General features: G+C 28.5%; 5 protein-coding genes across 9 annotated transcripts; 2 read left to right on the forward strand and 3 right to left on the reverse strand.

The window, feature by feature from the left end:
• Window positions 1-280: 280 nt before the first annotated feature.
• LOC106790059 (protein croquemort-like) lies at window positions 281-4,911 on the reverse strand. Of its 2 annotated transcripts, none has more exons than XM_014754731.1 (9): window positions 4,447-4,911; window positions 4,192-4,327; window positions 3,947-4,110; window positions 3,744-3,885; window positions 3,454-3,657; window positions 3,176-3,387; window positions 2,798-3,095; window positions 2,654-2,727; window positions 281-2,576 (listed from the first exon to the last, which is right to left on the reverse strand). In XM_014754731.1, exons 1-9 carry the CDS (start codon window positions 4,497-4,499, stop codon window positions 2,309-2,311), a joined length of 1,551 nt encoding a protein of 516 aa, XP_014610217.1. In that variant the 5' UTR covers window positions 4,500-4,911; the 3' UTR covers window positions 281-2,308. The 2 variants fall into 2 exon arrangements, with proteins under 2 accessions (XP_014610217.1, XP_014610218.1); XM_014754732.1 differs by having other exon boundaries at window positions 4,439-4,527.
• A 3,953-nt stretch (window positions 4,912-8,864) lies between these two features.
• LOC106790055 (intraflagellar transport protein 57 homolog) lies at window positions 8,865-11,174 on the reverse strand. Its single transcript, XM_014754722.1, has 7 exons — window positions 10,631-11,174; window positions 10,268-10,549; window positions 10,034-10,199; window positions 9,849-9,957; window positions 9,558-9,754; window positions 9,344-9,488; window positions 8,865-9,239 (listed from the first exon to the last, which is right to left on the reverse strand). The coding sequence occupies exons 1-7, from the start codon at window positions 10,786-10,788 to the stop codon at window positions 9,073-9,075; spliced, it is 1,224 nt and encodes a 407-aa protein (XP_014610208.1). The 5' UTR covers window positions 10,789-11,174; the 3' UTR covers window positions 8,865-9,072.
• A 1,071-nt stretch (window positions 11,175-12,245) lies between these two features.
• Window positions 12,246-15,751, forward strand: LOC106790056. The gene is made up of 5 exons (XM_014754723.1): window positions 12,246-12,559; window positions 13,011-13,153; window positions 14,650-14,829; window positions 14,906-15,071; window positions 15,161-15,751. Exons 2-5 carry the CDS (start codon window positions 13,042-13,044, stop codon window positions 15,360-15,362), a joined length of 660 nt encoding a protein of 219 aa, XP_014610209.1. The 5' UTR covers window positions 12,246-12,559; window positions 13,011-13,041; the 3' UTR covers window positions 15,363-15,751.
• Window positions 15,036-16,735, reverse strand: LOC106790057 (peptidyl-prolyl cis-trans isomerase NIMA-interacting 4). 4 transcript variants are annotated; one of them, XM_014754724.1, is made up of 5 exons: window positions 16,652-16,735; window positions 16,448-16,569; window positions 16,151-16,270; window positions 15,910-16,057; window positions 15,036-15,118 (listed from the first exon to the last, which is right to left on the reverse strand). In XM_014754724.1, the coding sequence occupies exons 1-5, from the start codon at window positions 16,692-16,694 to the stop codon at window positions 15,045-15,047; spliced, it is 507 nt and encodes a 168-aa protein (XP_014610210.1). In that variant the 5' UTR covers window positions 16,695-16,735; the 3' UTR covers window positions 15,036-15,044. The 4 variants fall into 4 exon arrangements, with proteins under 4 accessions (XP_014610210.1, XP_014610211.1, XP_014610212.1 ...); XM_014754725.1 differs by having other exon boundaries at window positions 16,667-16,709; XM_014754726.1 differs by having other exon boundaries at window positions 16,662-16,700.
• A 907-nt stretch (window positions 16,736-17,642) lies between these two features.
• LOC106790058 (cullin-4A) lies at window positions 17,643-22,571 on the forward strand. The gene is made up of 11 exons (XM_014754730.1): window positions 17,643-18,106; window positions 19,261-19,624; window positions 19,726-19,914; window positions 20,015-20,161; window positions 20,277-20,463; window positions 20,550-20,742; window positions 20,824-21,125; window positions 21,216-21,446; window positions 21,521-21,799; window positions 21,880-22,032; window positions 22,153-22,571. Exons 1-11 carry the CDS (start codon window positions 17,785-17,787, stop codon window positions 22,246-22,248), a joined length of 2,463 nt encoding a protein of 820 aa, XP_014610216.1. The 5' UTR covers window positions 17,643-17,784; the 3' UTR covers window positions 22,249-22,571.

Here is a 22,571-nt window from a genome sequence, read left to right on the forward strand (position 1 = left end):
ATTTTAAATGATAGTACACTCTCTGCCTTACACGCACATTATATTTTGTAGCTGTGTATTTCGCGTTTTAAATACTTAAAATCTCATAAAATGAAATGCTGCAAAGTACATATATTTTACACATAGCTGTCATATCTTTGAAACGTTTTCGTAAATATTTTTTATAGTTAGAGTAAACAAATTTTAAAAAGCTTTTTTTTAAATTAAAGTACCTTCTATGCCCTACACGTACAAAACTTTTTTAGGCTAGTAGTCTCGTAAAAGCAACAAATCTTATATATAAGAGAAAAGAATATTATATTCCTTTACATATTATACAGTCATATTATACAGTCATTAGAAATAAATAAATTACAATTATAATTTTTTAAATATTATTATTGAATATCACCACTATGTCAAATTAATAATGACAATCTGTCAATTTTATAGATTATATATAATGTATTCTATTTAGCGTATATATTTTTAATTTTGCTGTATACGAGTGCCTAGTATTCTTTATTAGTTTTAATTCGTTTCATTTTTTAATTATAGTTATTCGCAATTTAGGATGAAAATATTTAAATTAATTAGCTTGCTGCGCGATTTTATGTTATAACTTTACGATGATACCTTTTTGATTTGTATCTTACAATACCGATGAATTTTAATCGTTCTCTTGATTCATTTATTATAACATGTAATAGTCATTTAAATATCTATATTGTGTTTCGTTGATTTCCTTTAATTAGTGATTTCCTTTAATTCCTTAAATAGTGAATATATATATTATATTGTTTTTTAATTCAATTCATGACCCTCTTCTTTTTTTATTAAATTTGATAAATTTCATATATAAATTTTGTACTTAAATAATTAACATAAGCGCAACGCTCTATAATATCGATTCCAATCAAAGACCATTACTCAGCAAAATAAAAGACTCCGTGTTACAGTATGGAATCAATAGATAGAAATTTTAATAAAAAGAAACCACATTATTCTATAAAATACAGCTATTTTATATGTTCAATTAAATTATTGCGTGTAAATATTAATAGCACACTTGCTGTTTATCACAGATATAACGGTGACTTAAGCACCAAAGTGTGCTGCACTTGTAACACATTTCAAAATAGATGATCTTATTATTATTATCGTTATGTTTGTCTTAAACATCATAATAGTATTTATATTAATTTTGATCATTTTTATATCTCTGTATTATCTCTGATATACATTGGGCGTCTGAGGTTTTCTCGTACAAACGTTGTGAGCGTATTCTACGCAAAAAAATAATTTAAAAATGTTCTACTAACATAGATCATTTAAAACTTCATTCAGAAAGGTCTAACATAAATTGTAAAACTGTCCAAATGTAGTGCTGTTGTGCTGTAAATGATGTTTAGCGATTCTGCGTATGTTGTTCACCATCGTGGAGTAAATCAACGTATTCTTCTCTGAACAATAGCTTGACCATTTAGGTCATCTGACCTCGTCCTACCAGATTTTTATTAATAAGGAAAACTAAAACAAGAAGCTTATGCAACTGATTATGAAATAGCTATACTTGATGTTATGATAGAGCAAATTGTGGATGCACTTGCAGAAATTAATAGAAATCGATAAAAAAATTCGCCATATACTAAACAGCATTCTGTAACGGTCTCAAAATTGTATTCGCATAGGCAGGCAACATTTTGAACAGCACATTTAAATAGTCTTACAATTTGTAGCTTTTGAATAAAGCTTTAAATGATTTATATTTATATAACATATTTTTATTAATTTTATGCGTAGAATACGCTCACAATATTTGTACGAAAAAATCTCAGACATCCTCTATATACGTATATGTATATATATATATAATATATATATATATATACGTATATATATATATATATATTATATGTGTCATTTGAATCATGATTCTTTTCTGCATGCTAGTAGATAAAACATTATAAATCTCTAACTAACTAACACTTTATGTTGCATCAGCATAGTCTTAATAATCGTACATTTTTTTTAAATAGATCTTTTTATAGTTTAATAATAGGCACTTCACACACATTATTATTCTAAAAATTTAATTATTTTAAAAGTTTGTAATTAACGATTTGCTTGGTTTGTCCTATTCTAGACATCATATATAGACGAGTATATAAAAATTTGTTAACCGGTGTTTTAATCATAAGCAAAAATATGAAACTATTATGATAAACAATACACTGTCAGCTGTAAAAATATGCTTCTTCGCATATAAAATAAAGCTGAATCGTAACTTTAATATTTCTTTTACCTCTACATATAATTAAAATGTTGATCATTCGTTGGTTCTATCAACACGATTTGTATCATCTCTAACTAATAATATCTGATTATCTTCCGTTTGCCACCTTTGACGAATATAAACAAATATACCAATAGAAGTTATTAAGATTCCTATAACGCTGATACCAATACAAGTAACTAGTCCTAATTTTGGTAATACCAATAAAAATTTAACTTGACTAACGTAATCAGAAGTTAAACTAGCTTCTTGCGTAAACCACAGCATAGGCATATACGTTTTTCGTACGTATTTAAATATACTGAAAAAAAGAAATCATAATATCTCATTTACTTGTTTATTAATAAGAAAAACATTTATGAAATACATTTTATTTACCTCATTCCGTCGATCGGCTCCACCATAAGATTTAATTGCAATTGCGCTTTCACTTCTAATGGGACGCCAGATTTCTACAGAAATTTAATTCGAAAAAATTATACACAATTGTATTTAATTTTATGCGATATGAAAAATACTTACCGGTTCGACGATCACAAAAGTCTCGTGTTTTTCTCTTAAGGGTTTCAGTCCTTCTACCGCTTTTCCATAACTACTATCCGCCAAATAAAAATGTGGCAAACTGATAAATGCAGGTGCTCCGTACTTACATTTAGAAACGTCTAATACTCCAGACGGCTCGCATATTGTTTCATTCGCACAAAAACATTTTCGTGACTTTACAATACTACCATTATCTAACATAGTTTCATCGGAAATAAATTTACTACCTTCTATACTTTGATACAAAAATTGATTTTGATATGTCAATGTTATATATCTAAAACAATTTGATTCATAGAAAAAGTACAATCGATAAGTTTAATCATTATTAATTACGCCAATATTATTTGTACATACGTGCAAATGTCAGGTACAAATATAGATACGGTTTTATTATCCATCAAAGGTGGCCATAAGTCACCATTTGTACCGTCTATCACACCACAAGAATCTTTGTAATATTTTGTTTTATTCTGAAAATTCCACTCTTTGACAATTCCCATTTCATATATATTATCTTTTCCAGTTAACATATTGAATGTTCCATCAAAAGTATCAGAATTATTTCTCTAAAGAAAAATAAATGAAAATTTAGTAATACTTTTAATATTATCCATAATTTGTCATATGTGCACCTCATAAAACCAGCCAAATTTGGTGAAAGGTATATTGGTAAAATTCAATTTTTTTGCTATAACAAGTAATTCATCCTTATAACCGTCAAACAGGACTTCGCCTACAGTTTTCGTCATCGTTAAACCTTTATTTACGCTTTGAATTAATTTATCAGCCATTTCACGTATTATTACAGGTTCACTTTTCATTAATTGTCCCATTGTCTGTGCAAATTAGATTTGAATGTATTAGGGACAGAATAATCTCATTGATTTAATTGAGGATAAAAATAACATTGGATAAAACTCACCACTACGATCGGATCGAAATTAGTTACTTTATCGGTTAACTTTCCTTTTGATAAATTTTCATCAAAATGCCATACTTTTCTCCTTTGAAATGTTACAGTTCCATTGTCGTTCCATACTTGATTTATTTTATAGTCAATTTCTCTGTAAATTCCATAGGATTTATCAAAACCAAATATAGAGATGAAATTTTTTCTAAATTTACCTAAACACATATGGTCCCATTTCTACAAGCATTGGCTTTTTCTTTAAAGGGTGATTAAAGACATCAGGATTACTCAAATTAAAAAAATAAAATTTCAGATGCATCGGTATAGGTGTTTCCTTCCAAAGATTATAAATAGTTGATGTTGGCGTCAATGTTAGTTCCTGCGGGAAAGATTTTCATTAGTAACAATGAACGGATTGTTTAGATGAAATTATTCATAACCAAATATATTAGAAACTTACTCGTAACAAAAACCAATTAAAAATCGAAGACCAAAATGAAGCTGCAATAGAGCCAAGGACTAATAACATCATCCCGATGACCAGAATTATGATAAACTTTAAAGAAGATTGCTTCATCTTTGTTGCCGGTGCGACACTGAAAGAAAATTATTTCAATAAAGTGACAAAATCATTTGACTATGGAACTATATTCCTCATTAAATAATATCAAAATGGCAATGTTGTGTGCGTTTAAACAAAAATTTACCAGCTTACATGTGATCATCGAAGTCTTCCTCAATTAAATTGGTTACTGATACTATAGGCATAATTAAAATCTGTTTCTTTCAACTTCAATTATTACAATTAAATGAATCATTCGATTAATCTTATTATTCATATAAACAAAAGTTGAAAATTAAAAGAAAAATATCATTCATATGTAAATACATAATATGCAAAGTATATCAACTGTAGTTGCAACTCTAAATAACCATTACTTAGTAGTTTTCTTTAACGTTTGACTTATTAAATTTACAAATAATTAACAATAACAAATAACACATAATTTGTACATAAGAAAGAATATAACAAAATTGAAAATAACAAGATTAGTATTACTTCCACTCTATCATTTGGTTATTTTTTCTTAAGAATACATTGATTTTATATAAATCAGTTGAACTTTTTGTCAAGTATTGTGATTATGCATGTTTAATTATGACGTTATGTTATAGGATTTTTACAAAAAGAATTATCTATAACTGATACACAATGTATTGTATAGTTGTTTTTTTTAGTTCGTCATGACGCGACATGACGCGACATTCGCCTTAATACCGCGAATATTCAAATAATAAGAAAAATGTCTGACGTATTATTTATATTTTCGTATTCTTTCTATTTTTAATCGTATTTCCTACCCTTCATTATCAAGGAATTTACACGATTAATAATTAATGGCATTATTGACTCGTAGAATTATCTTCTTATTAATTGTAACCACATTATTATAATAATACTTTTATTATCTGAAAATACATTTTCAAATATTTACGATATTTTCAAGATAATTCATAACTCTATCTTTTTATTTCATAGATAATATTATATTTTTAGTAATCTATTTTTCACGTTGAAAATAAATATTATTAAATATGTAAATTTGTTTAGTTAATATTGTCGGTTACTTTAACATGAATTTTAAAATAGCGTAATATTAAACCGATAACGATTTGTTAAAGGTTTCTTCTTCTTCTTCTTCTTCTTCTTCTTCTTCTTCTTCTTCTTCTTCTTCTTCTTCTTCATGCATCAAATATTGAGATTTCAATGGAAGAGGGATAAACTATTCTTATCTTAAGATGAAAGTCCAAGGGATACTTTTTTTTTACCAAAGATAAGAAAACCTTCTTTTGACTTATTCGAAGGAAGATAACATACATATCAAGACAAAAAGATAACATTGATTATTTTTACTATCGAAATTACATACATATCTCAAAGATGTCAAAATATTTTATCAGATGATAATTTTCGGTTAAATGTAACATTCGGTCATGAAATTTTTCTTACGGTCACGCTCGGGAATTAACTTAATATTTTTTAAATATATAATATATAATATATACAGTTTTTGTAAGACATCAGAGAGTGTTATAAGAAAAGAAATATATCATACTAATGGTCATCACTACATAGCTGATATTAAACGTTACAAATTTTAATGTTAGAATGATGTAAACGATATTTTTATTTAAAAGACTAATTTTAATGAATTTTTAAAATAATATCCTTCGCATTTCTCATTTTTCGTTTCTTTTGTATTAGATTAACATTATGTATTTATTTTTTCTTCGATGACATTCGTCATTTCCTATATATTTGAATAATTTATAAATAAATGCAACTGCAGCATGTATTTATAGTATATTTACGATGAATCATGATTATGATTGAGTTTTTTCAACGGAAGATGATGATGATACTAACATAAAAGACAGTCTTACTAGACATTCGAGGCAAAATCCTCTCTGGTTCTAATTTTCATCTCCAGTTGATCACCGTTCATTTTAATAAACAGAGCAATCAATAACGCAGCAATAGTTTGTACAAATAATTGTTTTCCCGACGTGGTTTTATTCACACGACTAAAAGATGACAACTGATAAAGAAATATTAACTATACGTCTTATGCATTTGATACTTCTTCGTTTATTATTTCCGTTTATTAAATTATCGATCGAAAAAACTAGTTTTCAAATGTATGTGTAATCTTCAAGATGATTGTAAAATACAATGATATATATGAAAAAAAAAAAAGAATAAAAAAATCACGATGGTTGAAGAAACTATAAAAAGAAGCACATATTGTAAAATTGATTGTTAATTATCAATATTACGCGGCTGTTCGAAGTTCGAAATTATTCAGCAAGCATCGCAGAATATAAAGCGATGACAAATCGCGAGAGATAATTATTAATACAGATATTGTAATTATTCATTTTTATGAGTAACAATTGAATTTAATTATTATATGTTTTCATACAAATGAACTCTTGCGTGGAACTAGTCCGTATTTTACATGTTTTACACGTATCGTTTTATTTTTTGCAATTAAAGCAAATCATTCTATATAATTCATTAAATTATCTCGTTGGTGTATATTTAAAGCATTTCTATGCCTCAAACCTCTCAACCTACTTTAAAAATTGACATTTTTAATTTGGCTCAAATTTTATTATCTTTTGGTATTTTGTAAAAAAGAACTTTATGATTTTGAATGTCCCATATACATGCCCTCCCACCGCTTTTACTGTTCATTTAATTTTACTCTCTCCCTCTTTCTTTCTTTCTCTTCCTTTCTCTTTCTCTCACACACGCGCCATACATGCATACGTGATTTTCTTACAGCTTGTTAATGCAATTATATTTTTTCTAATCTTTTTATTTCATATATATATATTAATATTTATATTTCTTTTTTTTTTTTTTATACAACTTCCATCTTAGTATTTTCATTTTGATGCACTTTAAGTGCGTTATTATATATCCAAGTAAAAGGACGGAAGAGTTTTCTTTATACGTGCGTGTATATGTGAGAGAAAGATATTTCTTATTTGTATATAGGGGAACAGATATTTAACACACAAATACGTAATCACGTATCCTGTCCAGTAAATAAAAAACTATCAAACTGACAGAGTGAAAGAAACGTCACCTAATATAATATTTTTAAATGCAGTATTTTTATAAATATTAATATTTTATGTGTGTGGTAATATATATAATAATAATTTAATAACAAAAATTTTTATTTGGAAATATAATACTATATCACGTTCGGATAAAAATAGATTTGATTTTACATTAATTTTGAATAATAATATTAATATCATATTATTAACGACAATTATAATGAAATTAAGCGAACGTATAGTATTATCACTGAAATTTACAACATATATTAATCAATTTGTGATTATTAGCAACAATTATTATGAAATTTTACCAACATTGTGTTATTAACATTTAAAATAACATATGTTAATCAATTTTTTATTGTTACAAGTTATTTTTCTTTATAATAATGTAATACTATACATGTGTGCTTACGCTAATAAGAAATACACTTTTACGATAATATATTTTAATATAGTTGAAAATAATAAGTTTCATTTTAAATTAAATGAAAAACTTTAATTTATGTTAAATTAGTTGTGAAATAAATACCTGTTGAACAAAATTCTGATGGTAACCCGATGAATATGATTATGATTTTTTGTTTATTCACTGATATTTAATGTTTATCAATTGGTTATTAATAATAATTAAACGTAAGAATTTAATATGAAAAATACTAAAAGCAATGGTACCTTTCAGACCAACTTGTTCGCGTCAACTTTCATTATACGACTATGGACTTCACTTTAAACGATGTTCGAGGGATTCGATACTACTTGGAGTAGGGATTTCATACTCGATTAAAAGAACGTTTCTTAATTAACGAAACAAGTAGCAGGACTCCGTATTCGGTTAATCAACCGTATCGATTAATTCAACGATTATTACACGCGCGTTTTCACATATTTATAATATATTTTATTTATGTCAGTAAATAATGACGTGTAGCTTTATTTCTCTTTTTATTTATTTTTATTTATTTTTATTAAAATAGAAGTTAAAACCGTAAGACGAAATATAACGGAAATAAACATAAAGAGAAAATAAACAGGTTGATAAAAAGAAAATTAAAAAACATTTTTGAAGTGTTACGATGTCACATCATTAGCGAAAATATTTTATATATATATATATATATATATATATATATATATATAAAATATTTTCGCTAATGATGTGACATCGTAACACTTCAAAAATGTTTTTTAATTTTCNTATATATATATATATATATATATATACTTGTATATATGTATATTTATGTTTGAAAGCTCTTAAACATTACTTTTTTCTGTAAAAAAAAAATAAATTTAAAAGATATTTATATACATGTGTGTATATAACATGTTATATTCCGAATAATCTGGTAATCAATGATAACGAAAATCAAGATTTTTAATGATATCGTTACAATTACTGAGTAAACATTATTCGTTTATCTCACATACTTTATCGTTGCAATTTATATCACATCGTTCGTATTTACACTTACCTTACAAGCACATACAAACACATTTTTGATAAACTAATTTAATAACTTGCTTGTTACAATATAAATGCTAATATCAATTTTGGTACTTTGGTTGTAATAGTTTTTATATTATTGCAAATCTTGGAACTACAATAAATATTTTGTTTAATTCTACATTATCATAAAATAAATATCACACGATGGACGGATTAGTCGATAAAATAACTTTGTTATACATAAAAATGGTTCGTTTAAATAATTACAGTGCTGCTAGTGCTATTCATGTCTTCTTGAAGTTGGATGCGATCTCTAACTCTTGCACACATTAGACTATACTCTAATAATCCTATGCGAATGTTCATCTCCGAAATTTCATTCTTTAATTTTGTGATAATCTTTTTAATATTTATCAGTGGCGCTGTAAAACGAATAATGATTACATAATTATTACATTTTTCTTTTTTTTGTTTTTCTTATTTTTTTAACTAAATTTTACAGCACGTTTTATAAAACGTTACTCACTTCCATCAGTCATACTGGATCCTCTCTCATCCATTTCTTTTTTCATGTGTTCTAATTCCTCTGTTAATTTATTAAAAACTCTTGTTCTTTCCGTTACACCACCACTAACATCTCTGTATTGTTCTTTAACTTTAGATAAATCGTCCTAAAAAGGATCTCTGTTATTTGAAGGAAAAATAGTAAATTTTTGTTTTTAATTGTGTTATGTACTAACTTGAAGTATCCTATATTCATTTAAAATAGGCTCCAATTGTCTGTTTAGATAAGTCTCTCTAGTTTTAATTTTATCTAATACATTAGTTATTTCAAGATGTAACTTATCTAATTGTCCTTTGGTACCAGATAAATTAGTTGTAATGTCTGAACGCAGTTGCTTCATTTCATCTAAATGTAAACGCCAATCTCTCGAATCTATATAGAGAGAAAATAATATTATAATTATTAAATTAAGTAAATTTATTTTATCATTGTAGGGAGATATATTTCAAATGTAATCTTCTATTACCTGTTTTTACAGTTACTTTTAATTGAGGTAGAACTCTTTCTAACTCCAATTGCCACTCTTCTCTATTTGTATTTGACTCTAAAATATGGTCAGGCTTGTATGTTTTGTTCTAAAACAATTTTATAATTCTAGATAAAAATTTAATAAAAATATAAAATATGAAAAGCAGAAAACTATAAATAGACCATGTTTTGATTATAAAGTTTAGTTATATCATCAACGTGTAAAATCTCATCATCCACATCATTATACTCAGCCATCATCTCTTCTTCTACTTTCTCTAAAATTAATTCTGCATCATCTTCCTCTATTTCTGGTTCAGGTGTCTCATCGTCGGGTATAATTTCTGCTCTGTAGATATGATACGTTATAATTTGTGGTACAATAATATCAATATAAAATATACTTTCGAAATGTACTTTTTCCACTTGAACTTTTGTACTTTTATACCATTATCTGCTAAATTATCTAACACATAAATAGCATGTTCTCCGGCTCCTTGTTTTAATTTGTTCGGTGGAAATTCTATCGGAATATCAATTTCTCTGAGGTAATCCAGTATCAACGATATTGTAGAGTTAGGGTCATCGGATTCTTGTGGCTGTTCAAAATCTTTACCAACCTTTCTAATTAACCACGCAGCTAATGAAGTAAACATATAGAATTGTTCTCCTGGATTTGTTGGTACTGCAAAATAATGCCTACCGAATATTCAAAGATAATTTGAATTAATACTAAATTGAAAAATCTTAAACGTAAAATTATATTCTTATAAAACTCACCTAGTTATGGGTTTCATTTTTAATTCTTGTACAAATTCAACATCATAGTTTAATAATTTTAATTTCTCTAATAAATCTTCCATTCTAATATGTACAATGTAAAAAGCAGATAATGCTGATTCATTTTCCAAAATAATCTTGGAATTATCTCGAAACATTTTAGCAATAGGATTTTTATAATTACTATGCAATAATATTAATTAGGCAATTAAAAAGGTTAACGTTCAAGTTTTTATATGTGATTGATTTACTGACAATTTTTTTATTAATATCAACATTTAAATCATTATCATTGAACATTATGCTTGCATAATGGAAAATTTGTATACGAACACATTATTAATTATTTTTGTATTCCTCATTTTTAAATATTATAAACAAGAAATGACAAGAAAACGTTTATTTCGATGAACAAGAGTAAACTACCCACAATACACTTGCATATTTTGTTTCCGACTTTTTTAGTTACCGACTGAGATTATCTTCTTTATCATACTTGGTAAGGAAAATATCTTTAGGTTTAATACCATCATTTATTATCTGCTGTAAACATATTGAATCTATATATAAAATGTATACAAATATGACAAAAATTTGAAAAAAATGTTATATACTTCTTAATGAAATATAATAATATAAATTTAATGTACCTTTCTAAATGAAATGATCATTTTAAATTTTCTTAAGGAAAGCGATATTTAATTAAAATTGTTTGACAATTTTACGTACTTATTTCAAAAAATATCTAATTTAAACGAATACGTAAGATAATAAATGATTCGTATATATTACATTAATGTAAAACATATGAAAAGAATAAGTTATATAATAATAAAAGTTGAGTTTTTGGGTGACCTACATAGCATGTATATAAGTACCATTATACCTAACGGTACTTTCAATATAAGTTTCCAATCGTTCTCACGATCAATCTCGTTTAAATATCTCGTTAATATTACGATATTTATAAATACACACACAAACATATATGTATAATAGAAATTTATTTTGAATTTCTATAGGTTTTCTAAAATAACGAAAGTAAGTTCTATCAAATTTCTAATTAATTCAAAAACTTTAAAAGTTAGTTATCTATTTGGAATTTCAAAAACATGTAAGCGAAAGTTCATATTTCCTTGGGTGCGATTGTCAAATATAGAATGAAATAAGTTTAAACAAACACGCGCGTACCTCGTACGTTAATTTTTTCGGTAAAATACTTTCCTTGTTCCCTTTCTCAAAATACGACACTTTCTCAAAATACTCTTCGTATATCTCTCATTTATTTAAACACTATATACCGATAATTCATAATAATATATATTCGGGTCATTTAAATTAACGAGGACAAATTTACCTACCCTACCCCTCCCCCGAATTCCAATAAGCACTCTTCAATGTAGATATAAAAAATTGAAAAGTAAATGTTGATATATAAGAAGAAACGACGAAAGAAAGAAAGCTGACAACTTTTGTCAAATGTACGCGAACTTGTGTCAAAAAAGACGAGGGGCGGCGACTAAGATATTAAAGATATATATATATATTAAAGATATTCAAAGATATTCAAAGATATTAAATTGAAAATAAAAGTATACACCGAAGGAAAGGGAGGGAATCGGATTGGTTCTCGATCGTAGTTTTAGAATTTACACGAGAGTAATTCTCCATGGATCGTATTTAATAATAAGAGAAAAAATGAAATAGCGCAGTATGGGGAAGATTAATAAAAGTTAAATTGAAAGGGAGACCGACCGGACATATGGCGTCCCATTTGTAAGAGGAAAACGAAAAGAAATTGAACTCGATCGACCACCCGTCGAAAATACCTGTACGAGATCTTAAAAGTACCGCGTGTGTCCTCCATTGTGTATATATAGGGGTGCCACAAGAAACACCACTGTGTAGTTCTCCAGCGAACGTTCTTAGGTGAGCATCGTTAAATTAACTTATCTCTCACATTTTCTCTTTTTAACTTTTCTTTTTCTTTCTTCCTCATTTTTTCGTCTATTCATCCTCCGTTTTCGTCAATTTGTTCTAACTTTTCGAAACGTTTTTTAAATATTAATAATAACGGGTAACGATATCATTATCACGTATCATTAAAAATTTGTTAAGTGCAAATGAAATTGTCGTATGTTGAATTGTTGAATCGTTAAACCGGTTTAAAAGAAAGTCGCTTCATCGGAAGCATTTGGAACTTCGGTTGTATTTATAAGCAACAGAGATATATCGATCGAATATCAATCTTTTTCTTTTTGTGACAGTGCCTCGATCATCGATTATTTTGTTAATTAATTTATTTATTTCAAACTTATGGCAAATATTACATTCTCTAATGACAAATATTTGAACAAAGAAACTTTAATTCATTCTCCAGATTCATTCTCCGATTAATAGGAAAGAATAAAATGATTAAGTTTCTTCTCCTGGGTGCATTCGTGGCCTTGACGAGCGCACAATTTCAGCCCCAACCAACTGGAAGGATTTTAGAACCACCAATACCGGCATTGTGCGCCCAACGTGAGTCTTTTTATTTCTATTTCAAATCCATATGTTATTTAGTCCTTTTATTTACATAGGAAGCAATATGCCATTATTTTCTTGATAAGAAAATAAATAGGCGTTACTCATAGGATTATCGAAACTATAAAAATATGATCAAATGAGAAAAAAAGTCCGACGATAAAAAAAAAAAAGAACATTTAAAGCTCTTTACTACTTGTAAAAATGGTGTGGCCTTTTAACAAGGTCAAGGTCTCTCTCTGATTCAAACAGGTTGAACTAAAATACTAAGTGTTACTTCTCCAAGTGACCCCATAATCTCTACACGTCGTCTTTTTGATATTAAATAGAACGTGAAAAATAAGAATATAAATTTTCTATCTCAAATTAAAAATAATTAACAGAGAGATAAGTATAGAAGAATAAAGTATAACATAGTTAATAGACGTGGGTGTGTTCCGGCTCAACGAAATGTGTGTTAATTGACGGAACAAGGATATACAAATGAATAACTAATTAATATCGACACATTTGTAGAAAGTATGTACGACTTATTTACGTGCATACGTGCATACGTACGCGTTGGTATGAGCAATATTAACGGTGCCGTGAAACGCGAACGAATTTGAATTTTTAATGTCATCGCAGCTGTGAATGGATCAATGAAAGAAAAAGAACCATCGTGGAATATCAACTGCCACTTTTTCCTTCCTTCTGTTTTTAATAACCCAATTAATAAGGGGACGAAAAGTTAAAGGGCGTTGACATCCATGCATCGCAATCTTTGTGCTTCGTTTTTGAAAAATGCGGGTCCAAGGTTTTTCGAAATCATCTATATCATTATTTCATTCGTTGCAATTGGTTAACATATATTCTTATTTGATTTATTGAAAATTATATTGGAACTTTTATTTTTTATTTAAACATACTGACGTATAAGTTAACTTAAAAGATATCGGTATTTAGTGCCACCAATTAACATTTATGCTATCGAAATGTGTAGAGAAGAAATACTCTTATCACGTATTCTGAATGCAATTTAACAGAAGACTTTCTTATTCTTTATTTGGGAAAGTAGTTCCACAATTAGCATAGACCTTACACAGTGCCAATGCTTAGGTCGTGACTATAGAGACCGATTGTGAGAGGTCACAAAAGACAGCATTGATTTCGCAACTTTCACTTTAAAAGAGTCGACATTTTTCTCGTTACGCTTTTGTTTACGAATAAATTAAATCGCGCGCTTTATATAAAATGAATATTCTTCTATTAACAAAAAATCACTATTCCATTTGTTAAATAAATATAATTATGATAAGGAGGACTTTTCTTACGCGTATAGGAGAACTTTGATGATATTATTTAAAGAAAAAGAATCAAGTAATTAAATATATAATTATAGCGAATATTGTTGCAATATAATTTAATATTAATTAGTAAGAAAAATAAAACAAAATATACGTATAAATGCAAACAAAAATAAAGAAGAAAAATATTATAAAATAATATTTTAGGAACAATTCATGAACGCTTTAACGGAAAGGGTTATTACTATTCGTGGGCTGATCCTAGAACAAATGGACAAGAAGTTGATTGGCTAGCTGGTAGAAATTTTTGTAGACAACGATGCATGGACCTCGTATCTTTGGAAACCTCTGCTGAGAACGAATTTATCAAGAGTCGCATCGTTCAAAGTACTTATTCTTCTTATATAATTCACACGATTGAATAATGTTTTAATCTACGAGAAAAATTGTTTTTTTTTTATAGACAAAGTTAAATATATTTGGACGTCCGGTCGTCTCTGCGATTTTAAAGGATGCGACAGACCTGATCTTCAACCACTTCATATAAATGGTTGGTTCTGGACAGCCGAGTTGCAAAAACTTGCACCAACTAACGATCGCAATCAAAACGATTGGTCTGAGAGTGGCGGGTAAGTGACTGGCAAATAAATTCTGAAGTTTATTTTAAAATGAATATCTGAAAATTAATAAGATATTTTATATCTTCTTTATATATCAGTATTGGCAAGCCTCAACCTGATAATCGTGAGGCCATCCAAGGTGGTGCTCCAGAAAATTGTTTAGCAGTTCTTAATCAATTTTACAACGATGGTGTTAACTGGCACGACGTTGCTTGTCATCATAAAAAACCATGGGTGTGCGAAGAGAATGATTCTCTCTTAAAATACGTTCGTTTTACTAATCCAAACCTCCGCGTTTAATTCGATAACTTATATGACAATCTGACGAGTGGATAGACCATTATCATTTCAACTATTGTTATTCCATTAAATTATGAAGTTTTTTAAGATTAAGTAATGCGACTGAATAGTGTATAGAGCGATTATATTTATTACAACAACAACTTCATTATTAAATGCATTACTCATGTCACAGTATGTTGTACGAGATGTACCGATTCAAATAGATTGTTTTTTCTTTTCATACAACATCAGAATACGTAAAACTTAATCGTATTAAAGCTCATATCATAGTACATAAGTATTGTCAATATTTATCCTTTACACACGATTATTAGTTTTATACCCAGGAAGATTCACAATAAGTCTTTAAGGCACAAATCATGAAATATATAAAAGAGATTAAATTTGAATATACGTGCGCGTATAATGAAATTTTACAATTACTGATTAAAGTGGAAAAAGTAATTTCAAAAAGTACGTAAGTGTAAAAATGTTTTAATAATCATATAAATTAACGATCAAACGAATATAAATAAAATATTAATGCTGTAAGATTATTTTTTACCTTCGATCATGATTATATGATAACCAAATTTCGTTTTAACTGGTGGATCTGTATAAATGGGTGAACTTAAATTGGAAATAGGCAATGCAAAAGCTGCTTCTTGAAAAGGACCGACCATTGAACCACGTGTCATCCAACCAAGATCCCCCTTAAAGTAATTCGTAAAATAACAAAAAATAAGTATATTGAACTTTTATATTAAAAATATATAAGTAAAAAAATGAAAGGAAATATTTTGTACCCCAGAACGCGCTTTGTCTTCGCTGTATGCTGCTGCCACTTCATTAAATTTTTGTCCAGCCTTTAATTTTTCCATAGCCTCTAATATCTTGGATTGTTTCTCACATAATATGTGCCTAACCTATAAAAATCAATGAATTAAATATTAAAGTATCATGTCTATTAATAATTAATGTCGTTTCTTAGGTTATGTCGTTAGGATTATCACAGAAAAACTGGACAAAAATGCGAAATGAAAACAACATTAATTATTACTGGATCCTATTTTTTTTTTATTTTTTTATATATATAAGCATACTTTTACAGTAGTTCCACTTTTTTTTTCAGCTTTATCTCCTTTCCCACTTTCTTCGGAACCTTTGGATTTTCCAGCTTTACCACTGACATTTTTTTTTGGTGGCATCCTTGAATAATTTAAAGCTACGAAAATAAAATATAGAGAAAATATATCTGACTTAATTAACAATAAGTATGACGACGAAACTTCAATATATATAATTACAAACGCATACTCTACTCTCGAAATTTTGGTTACCGACGTTCATTTTTTGACACTTCGCGCGATAAAAGATCGAACGATATAGAGAAAGATCGATTATCGATAATCGAATGATTGATCGATTATCGATAATCGAATGATTGAAAGAAGAAGATGGTGATAGACAAAAATGAATAAAAATAATTTAAAAAAAGAAAAAATAATTGAATAGATAAGAAAAGTAATTAAAGAACTTGTAAGTAGTCAGTGAAAATAATAAAGAAAAGAATAGAGAAAATAGTAAAGAAAATATTAGAGAAAATAGTAAAGAAAATAATAGAGAAAATAGTTAAGAAAATAATAGTAAATTTGGATATCGTTATATCGATGCACATGCGCAGTGGTGACATCTTTAGTCGGTCGGCAATTGTCTTTTGGGAGATTCATCACACATATGCATGTAAAGAGAGATTGTATATACGTCCATATCTCGAGGGATAAATAATAGCTTTTTCCGTTCTCTTTCTCTACTATCTCTTCTTCTCCTTCTCTTTTTCTTTCTTTTTCTCGAAAATTGTATCGATAAGAGGCTTTGGAAAGAAAAAACAAAAAAAATTAAAGTTGGAAGTTAAAGTTAAAATTAAAATATAAAATAAAATAACACGAGGGGTGTGTTTAGAAGGAAAAAAGTAAACGAGAAAGTAACGTGCGTGCGTGCGTGCGGTAGAAGTGGAAAGAAAAAAAGCCCAAAAAAAGAAAAAAGAAAGAAAAGAAGTGTCGCGAGAAGAAACGATATAGGTAAAGTTTATTTAGCAATCTGAGTGGCGGTTTAAACGAAAAGAAGGAAGGAAGGAAGGAAGGAAGGAAGGTGGGTGGGTGGGAGGGTGAGAAAGAAGGAAGGAAGGAAGGAAGGAAGGAAGGAAAGAAGGAAGGAAGGAAGGAAGGAAGGAAGGAAGGAAGGAAGGAAAGAAAGAAAGAAAGAAAGAAGGAAGGAAGGAAGGAAGGAAGGAAGGAAAGAAAGATAGAAGGAAGGAGTGAGGGTGGGGGAGAAGGAAAGAAAGACGAGCAGGGTGGAAGGGAGGGAGGGAGGACAAATAAAGAAGAGTTAAATAGAAACCCTTTGGTGCCGAGGGCCAGGGGCCGTGTGATGCGCGCATATGTCTAGACTCGGAGGTACCCAGGTTCTGGGCACAGCACAGCAGGTGAAGAAGACGTCCGCCGAGCACACGGCGGTACTTAACTTTGTTGCTGCTAAACGGAGCAAACTATCGTCTAAAGTCTCGCTTACGGAGATTGACGATATCGAGAAGATGACGGATACGGCCGCGGCGACCACGGCCACGACCGATACCACACAGAAGAGGGCCAATTTTTCCGCATTGACCGTTGCCAATCCGAATGGCGTAAGCAAAATATCGCCAAGTTTGGCAACTGCTAAACCTGGCTCCGCGAGAAAACTTGTCATCAAAAACTTCAAAAGTAAGGATGGGTATTACGAATGAGAACGACTTAACCTCAAAATCAACGCTTTTATTGCTCCTATGTTATTCTCCTATCCCTCTTTCTCATTGGCTTTTTTATTTATTATTCCTAAATTGTAGTTTAACCTTTAGTTATTTATTTGTTTCTAATTATTGCTATATTAATTGTCATTATCTTTCATATCTATATTTCTAGTTTTTTAAATGTTACATTGGTTTTGATTCTTTTTTATCATCTTTCTATCGCTCTTTTACATTTTGGTCTCTCTCTTTTTTTTTTTATCTCTTCTCCTATTCTATTTCTTTCATTTCATTTTACTTTACCATTCATCATTTTATTTTTATCATATGTATTCTTCTAATAAATTTGACGACTTGGTCGACAATTTTTAACATCCTTCTTTTGTAACTAATAATAGAAGAGTAACATATCCTAACATCAATGCAAATTCATTGTCCATACTTTAAATTGATGTTATAAATTGCAGGGTTTTTCATTGTTTCACATCATTAATCATTAAACTCTATACAATTGTATGTACCGATATATTGACGTATTGTCTTTCTGTTTTGTTTTCTTTTTTCAATGAATTTTCTACATTTCCACCATTACCATACATTCATCATTAAGACAGAGTAATATTCTATAAATGGATCTATATATATACGACAATATTATTTTGTTCTACAAAATGCGCACTGTCTTGCAAACATTTCAAATGAAACATATTTATAAAGAATAATATGCATATTCTATGTTATACTTTAGTCTTTTGTAGAAACTAAAACGACGACAATGACGTTGATATAGAAAATGAAACATTTTTAAACGAAGAAATATATTAAGAGCTTTCTTGCATTTTTATTTAAAACGTCTAAAAATACATTTGTTCTATTATATGTATGTATGTGTAAACCATGTAAGCGCCTCTGTTCTTGATATAAATTTAAGTAAACATAAGTAGCAGATATTTCAATTTAAAAAATTAATCTTAAAAACAAATTATAAAACATTGGAAAATACTTTCATTGCTTTAACGCATATATCGAAGAATTTTGTGAATTATTATTTCTTAGAATGGATCTCTTTAATTGAGAATAAAAAATTATGTTAATAAATATCAATGAATTTATTGTATCGTGTCTCTATAGATAAACCAAAATTACCAGAAAATTATCAAGAACAAACATGGGAAAAACTGCAAGAAGCTGTAATCGCAATACAAACGAGCAAAAGTATTCGTTATTCTTTAGAAGAACTTTATCAAGCCGTCGAGAATATGTGTAATCACAAAATGGCATCAACTCTATACGCCAATTTAACAATATTGACGGAATCACATGTAAAAGCTAATATCGAACAGTTTTTAGCAGAATCCATGGATAGACATATATTTTTGAAAAAAATGAATGAATGTTGGCAATCGCATTGCAGACAAATGATTATGATAAGAAGTATCTTTTTGTACCTGGATAGAACATACGTGTTACAAAATCCAACAATATCTTCAATTTGGTAGGCATCTTCTAATGTAGTACTATTCAAATAATTTCATATAACGCGCTTAGTATACTACTAATGTAATTGATTTATTTTTTCTTTGCATATGTTTCTAGGGATATGGGATTACATTTGTTTAGATTACACATAGTACTGAATAATTTGGTACAAACTCGTACAGTTGAAGGGTTACTTATGCTGATTGAAAAAGAACGACAAGGGGATACAGTTGATAGAACTCTTTTAAAATCATTATTAAGAATGTTGTCTGATTTACAAATTTACCAAGAGGCCTTTGAATCTAAGTACGATCATTTATGATATGTGCTAATATCATATGTTCCATACTATTTAATAATATCAAAATCTCTCTTTATAATGTATTATTAATAATTATATTCATAGGTTCCTGGTAGCAACTGAGAGATTATATGCAGCAGAGGGTCAAAGATTAATGAATGAGCACGACGTTCCTGAATATTTAGCACATGTAGACAAACGTCTGCAAGAAGAAAATGAACGTTTATTGCACTATCTCGACACGTCGACAAAGTAAGTTTTCTGCTCTGCGAGTAAATACAATTCCAATTAGTATTATTATTGCAATAATTAAAAGTATATATATATATATATATATATATATATATATATATATATCTTTTATCAGATGGTCTCTCATACATACAGTCGAAAAGCAATTATTGTCCGAACATATTTCAAGCATTCTACAAAAAGGTTTAAGCGGTTTATTAGATGAAAATAGAATTAGCGATTTATCATTACTTTATAATTTATATAGTCGAGTAAAAAATGGTCTCGTCGAACTTTGTCTCAACTTTAATTGTTACATAAAGGTGCGTATATATCGTTACAAAATATATCGTTATTTTTTTCACTAACCAATTTTTAATATTTTAATTAACTTTTATTTATTTTGTAGAAAAAGGGTAAAACAATAGTTATAGATCCAGAAAAAGATAAGACTATGGTACAGGAACTTTTAGATTTTAAAGACAAAATGGACAATATTGTTAATACGTGTTTTCACAAAAACGAAAAATTTGCTAATAGCTTAAAAGAAGCTTTCGAAGCTTTCATCAATCAAAGAGCAAACAAACCAGCAGAATTAATTGGTAAAATATTTATAGTAGCAAATGAATATTTGTCTAAAAATAATTTAAAAATTAACATATGTCTGTTGGTTTTTATTGCAGCTAAATTTGTCGATTGTAAGCTACGTGCAGGTAATAAAGAAGCAACGGAGGAAGAACTAGAACGATTATTAGATAAAATTATGGTATTATTTCGTTTTATACACGGAAAGGACGTATTTGAAGCATTTTATAAGAAAGATTTAGCAAAACGTTTGCTAGTAGGCAAATCTGCCTCGGTTGATGCCGAAAAGTCCATGTTATCTAAATTAAAACAAGAATGTGGTGGAGGATTTACTAGTAAACTAGAAGGAATGTTCAAAGATATGGAATTAAGTAAAGATATTAATATTGCTTTCAAACAGGTAATTTTATTATTTTATTATAAATTTAGAAAATGAAAATGCCCAGTTACAACTTCAAACTTTTGCTTTTATTTATACTTCTACTTCTAGTATGCTGGAAACTTGCAACATGAATTATCCGCAAGTAATTTAGACTTAACAGTCTCGATACTTACAATGGGATATTGGCCAACATACCCTGTAATGGAAGTTACATTGCCAACAGAAATGGTCCAGTATCAAGATGTATTTAATAAATTTTATTTAGGAAAACATAGTGGAAGAAAGTTACAATGGCAACCAACTCTAGGACATTGCGTGTTAAAAGCTTGGTTTAATCAGGTATATTATCGCATAAAAATAATTCAACATATATTAGCGTACATATTTTAACTATATAATTTTTGTTCTTGCAGGGCAATAAAGAATTGCAAGTATCATTATTTCAAGCCTTAGTCTTAATATTATTTAACGATGCTGATAATCTTTCATTGGAAGATATTAAAGCAGCGACTAACATTGAAGATGGCGAACTTAGAAGAACTTTACAATCTTTGGCTTGTGGAAAGGCCAGAGTTTTACAGAAACACCCGCGTGGTAGAGACGTCGCTGACAACGATAGATTTGTTTTTAATGCAGAATTTACGAATAAGTTATTCAGAATTAAAATAAATCAAATACAAATGAAAGAAACGGTAATATCCATATTATGCTCATGAAATTATTAATTTTGCAATTTTTAATGGACAATTCCTTAACAAATATATTTTTACAGAACGAAGAACAAAAAGCAACAGAGGAAAGAGTGTATCAAGATAGACAATATCAAATTGATGCAGCAATAGTCAGGATTATGAAAATGAGAAAAACACTTACGCACAATCTCCTCATTAGTGAATTATACAATCAATTGAAGTTCCCTGTTAAGGTATGCACTTTAATATCATTATATTATAAAATAACAACAATGGTATAATTAATTTTAAAGTTTTTCTTGTGTTTTTGCATCTTTTTATTTTAACGTAAATATTTTTCTTCGCATAATTAGCCTGCTGACTTAAAGAAACGGATTGAGTCGCTCATAGACAGGGATTACATGGAACGGGATAAAGATAATGCAAATCAGTACAATTATGTCGCGTAACCTAAATCAAATGCCAAAATTACGTTAGGTTGGTTCAATTTTACATTTTTTAAGTAAAATGAATCAATTAATTTTGGCGCTTGCCTATTGTGAATGTGTAAAGTTGAAGAAAGGAAAGAAGAACTTTAACTGGTTAACTATCAACATAACGTTGCAGTATACAATCAGTTCGTAAAAAGAAAAAAAAGGAAAAACTAGAATGGACTTTGTTGTTTTATTTTTTTTGTAGTAGTGCATACGGACACTGGACAGTTACAGTAATTTTTCAACAGTGCTTTACTGTTATCCTTGTGTTATTTCTAGATTTTGCTAAAAAAAAAAAA

This window comes from Polistes canadensis, unplaced genomic scaffold (assembly GCF_001313835.1).
Source record: "Polistes canadensis isolate GaletaPanama2010 unplaced genomic scaffold, ASM131383v1 scaffold_211, whole genome shotgun sequence".
In the NCBI taxonomy this organism is placed as follows: Eukaryota; Metazoa; Arthropoda; class Insecta; order Hymenoptera; family Vespidae; genus Polistes; species Polistes canadensis.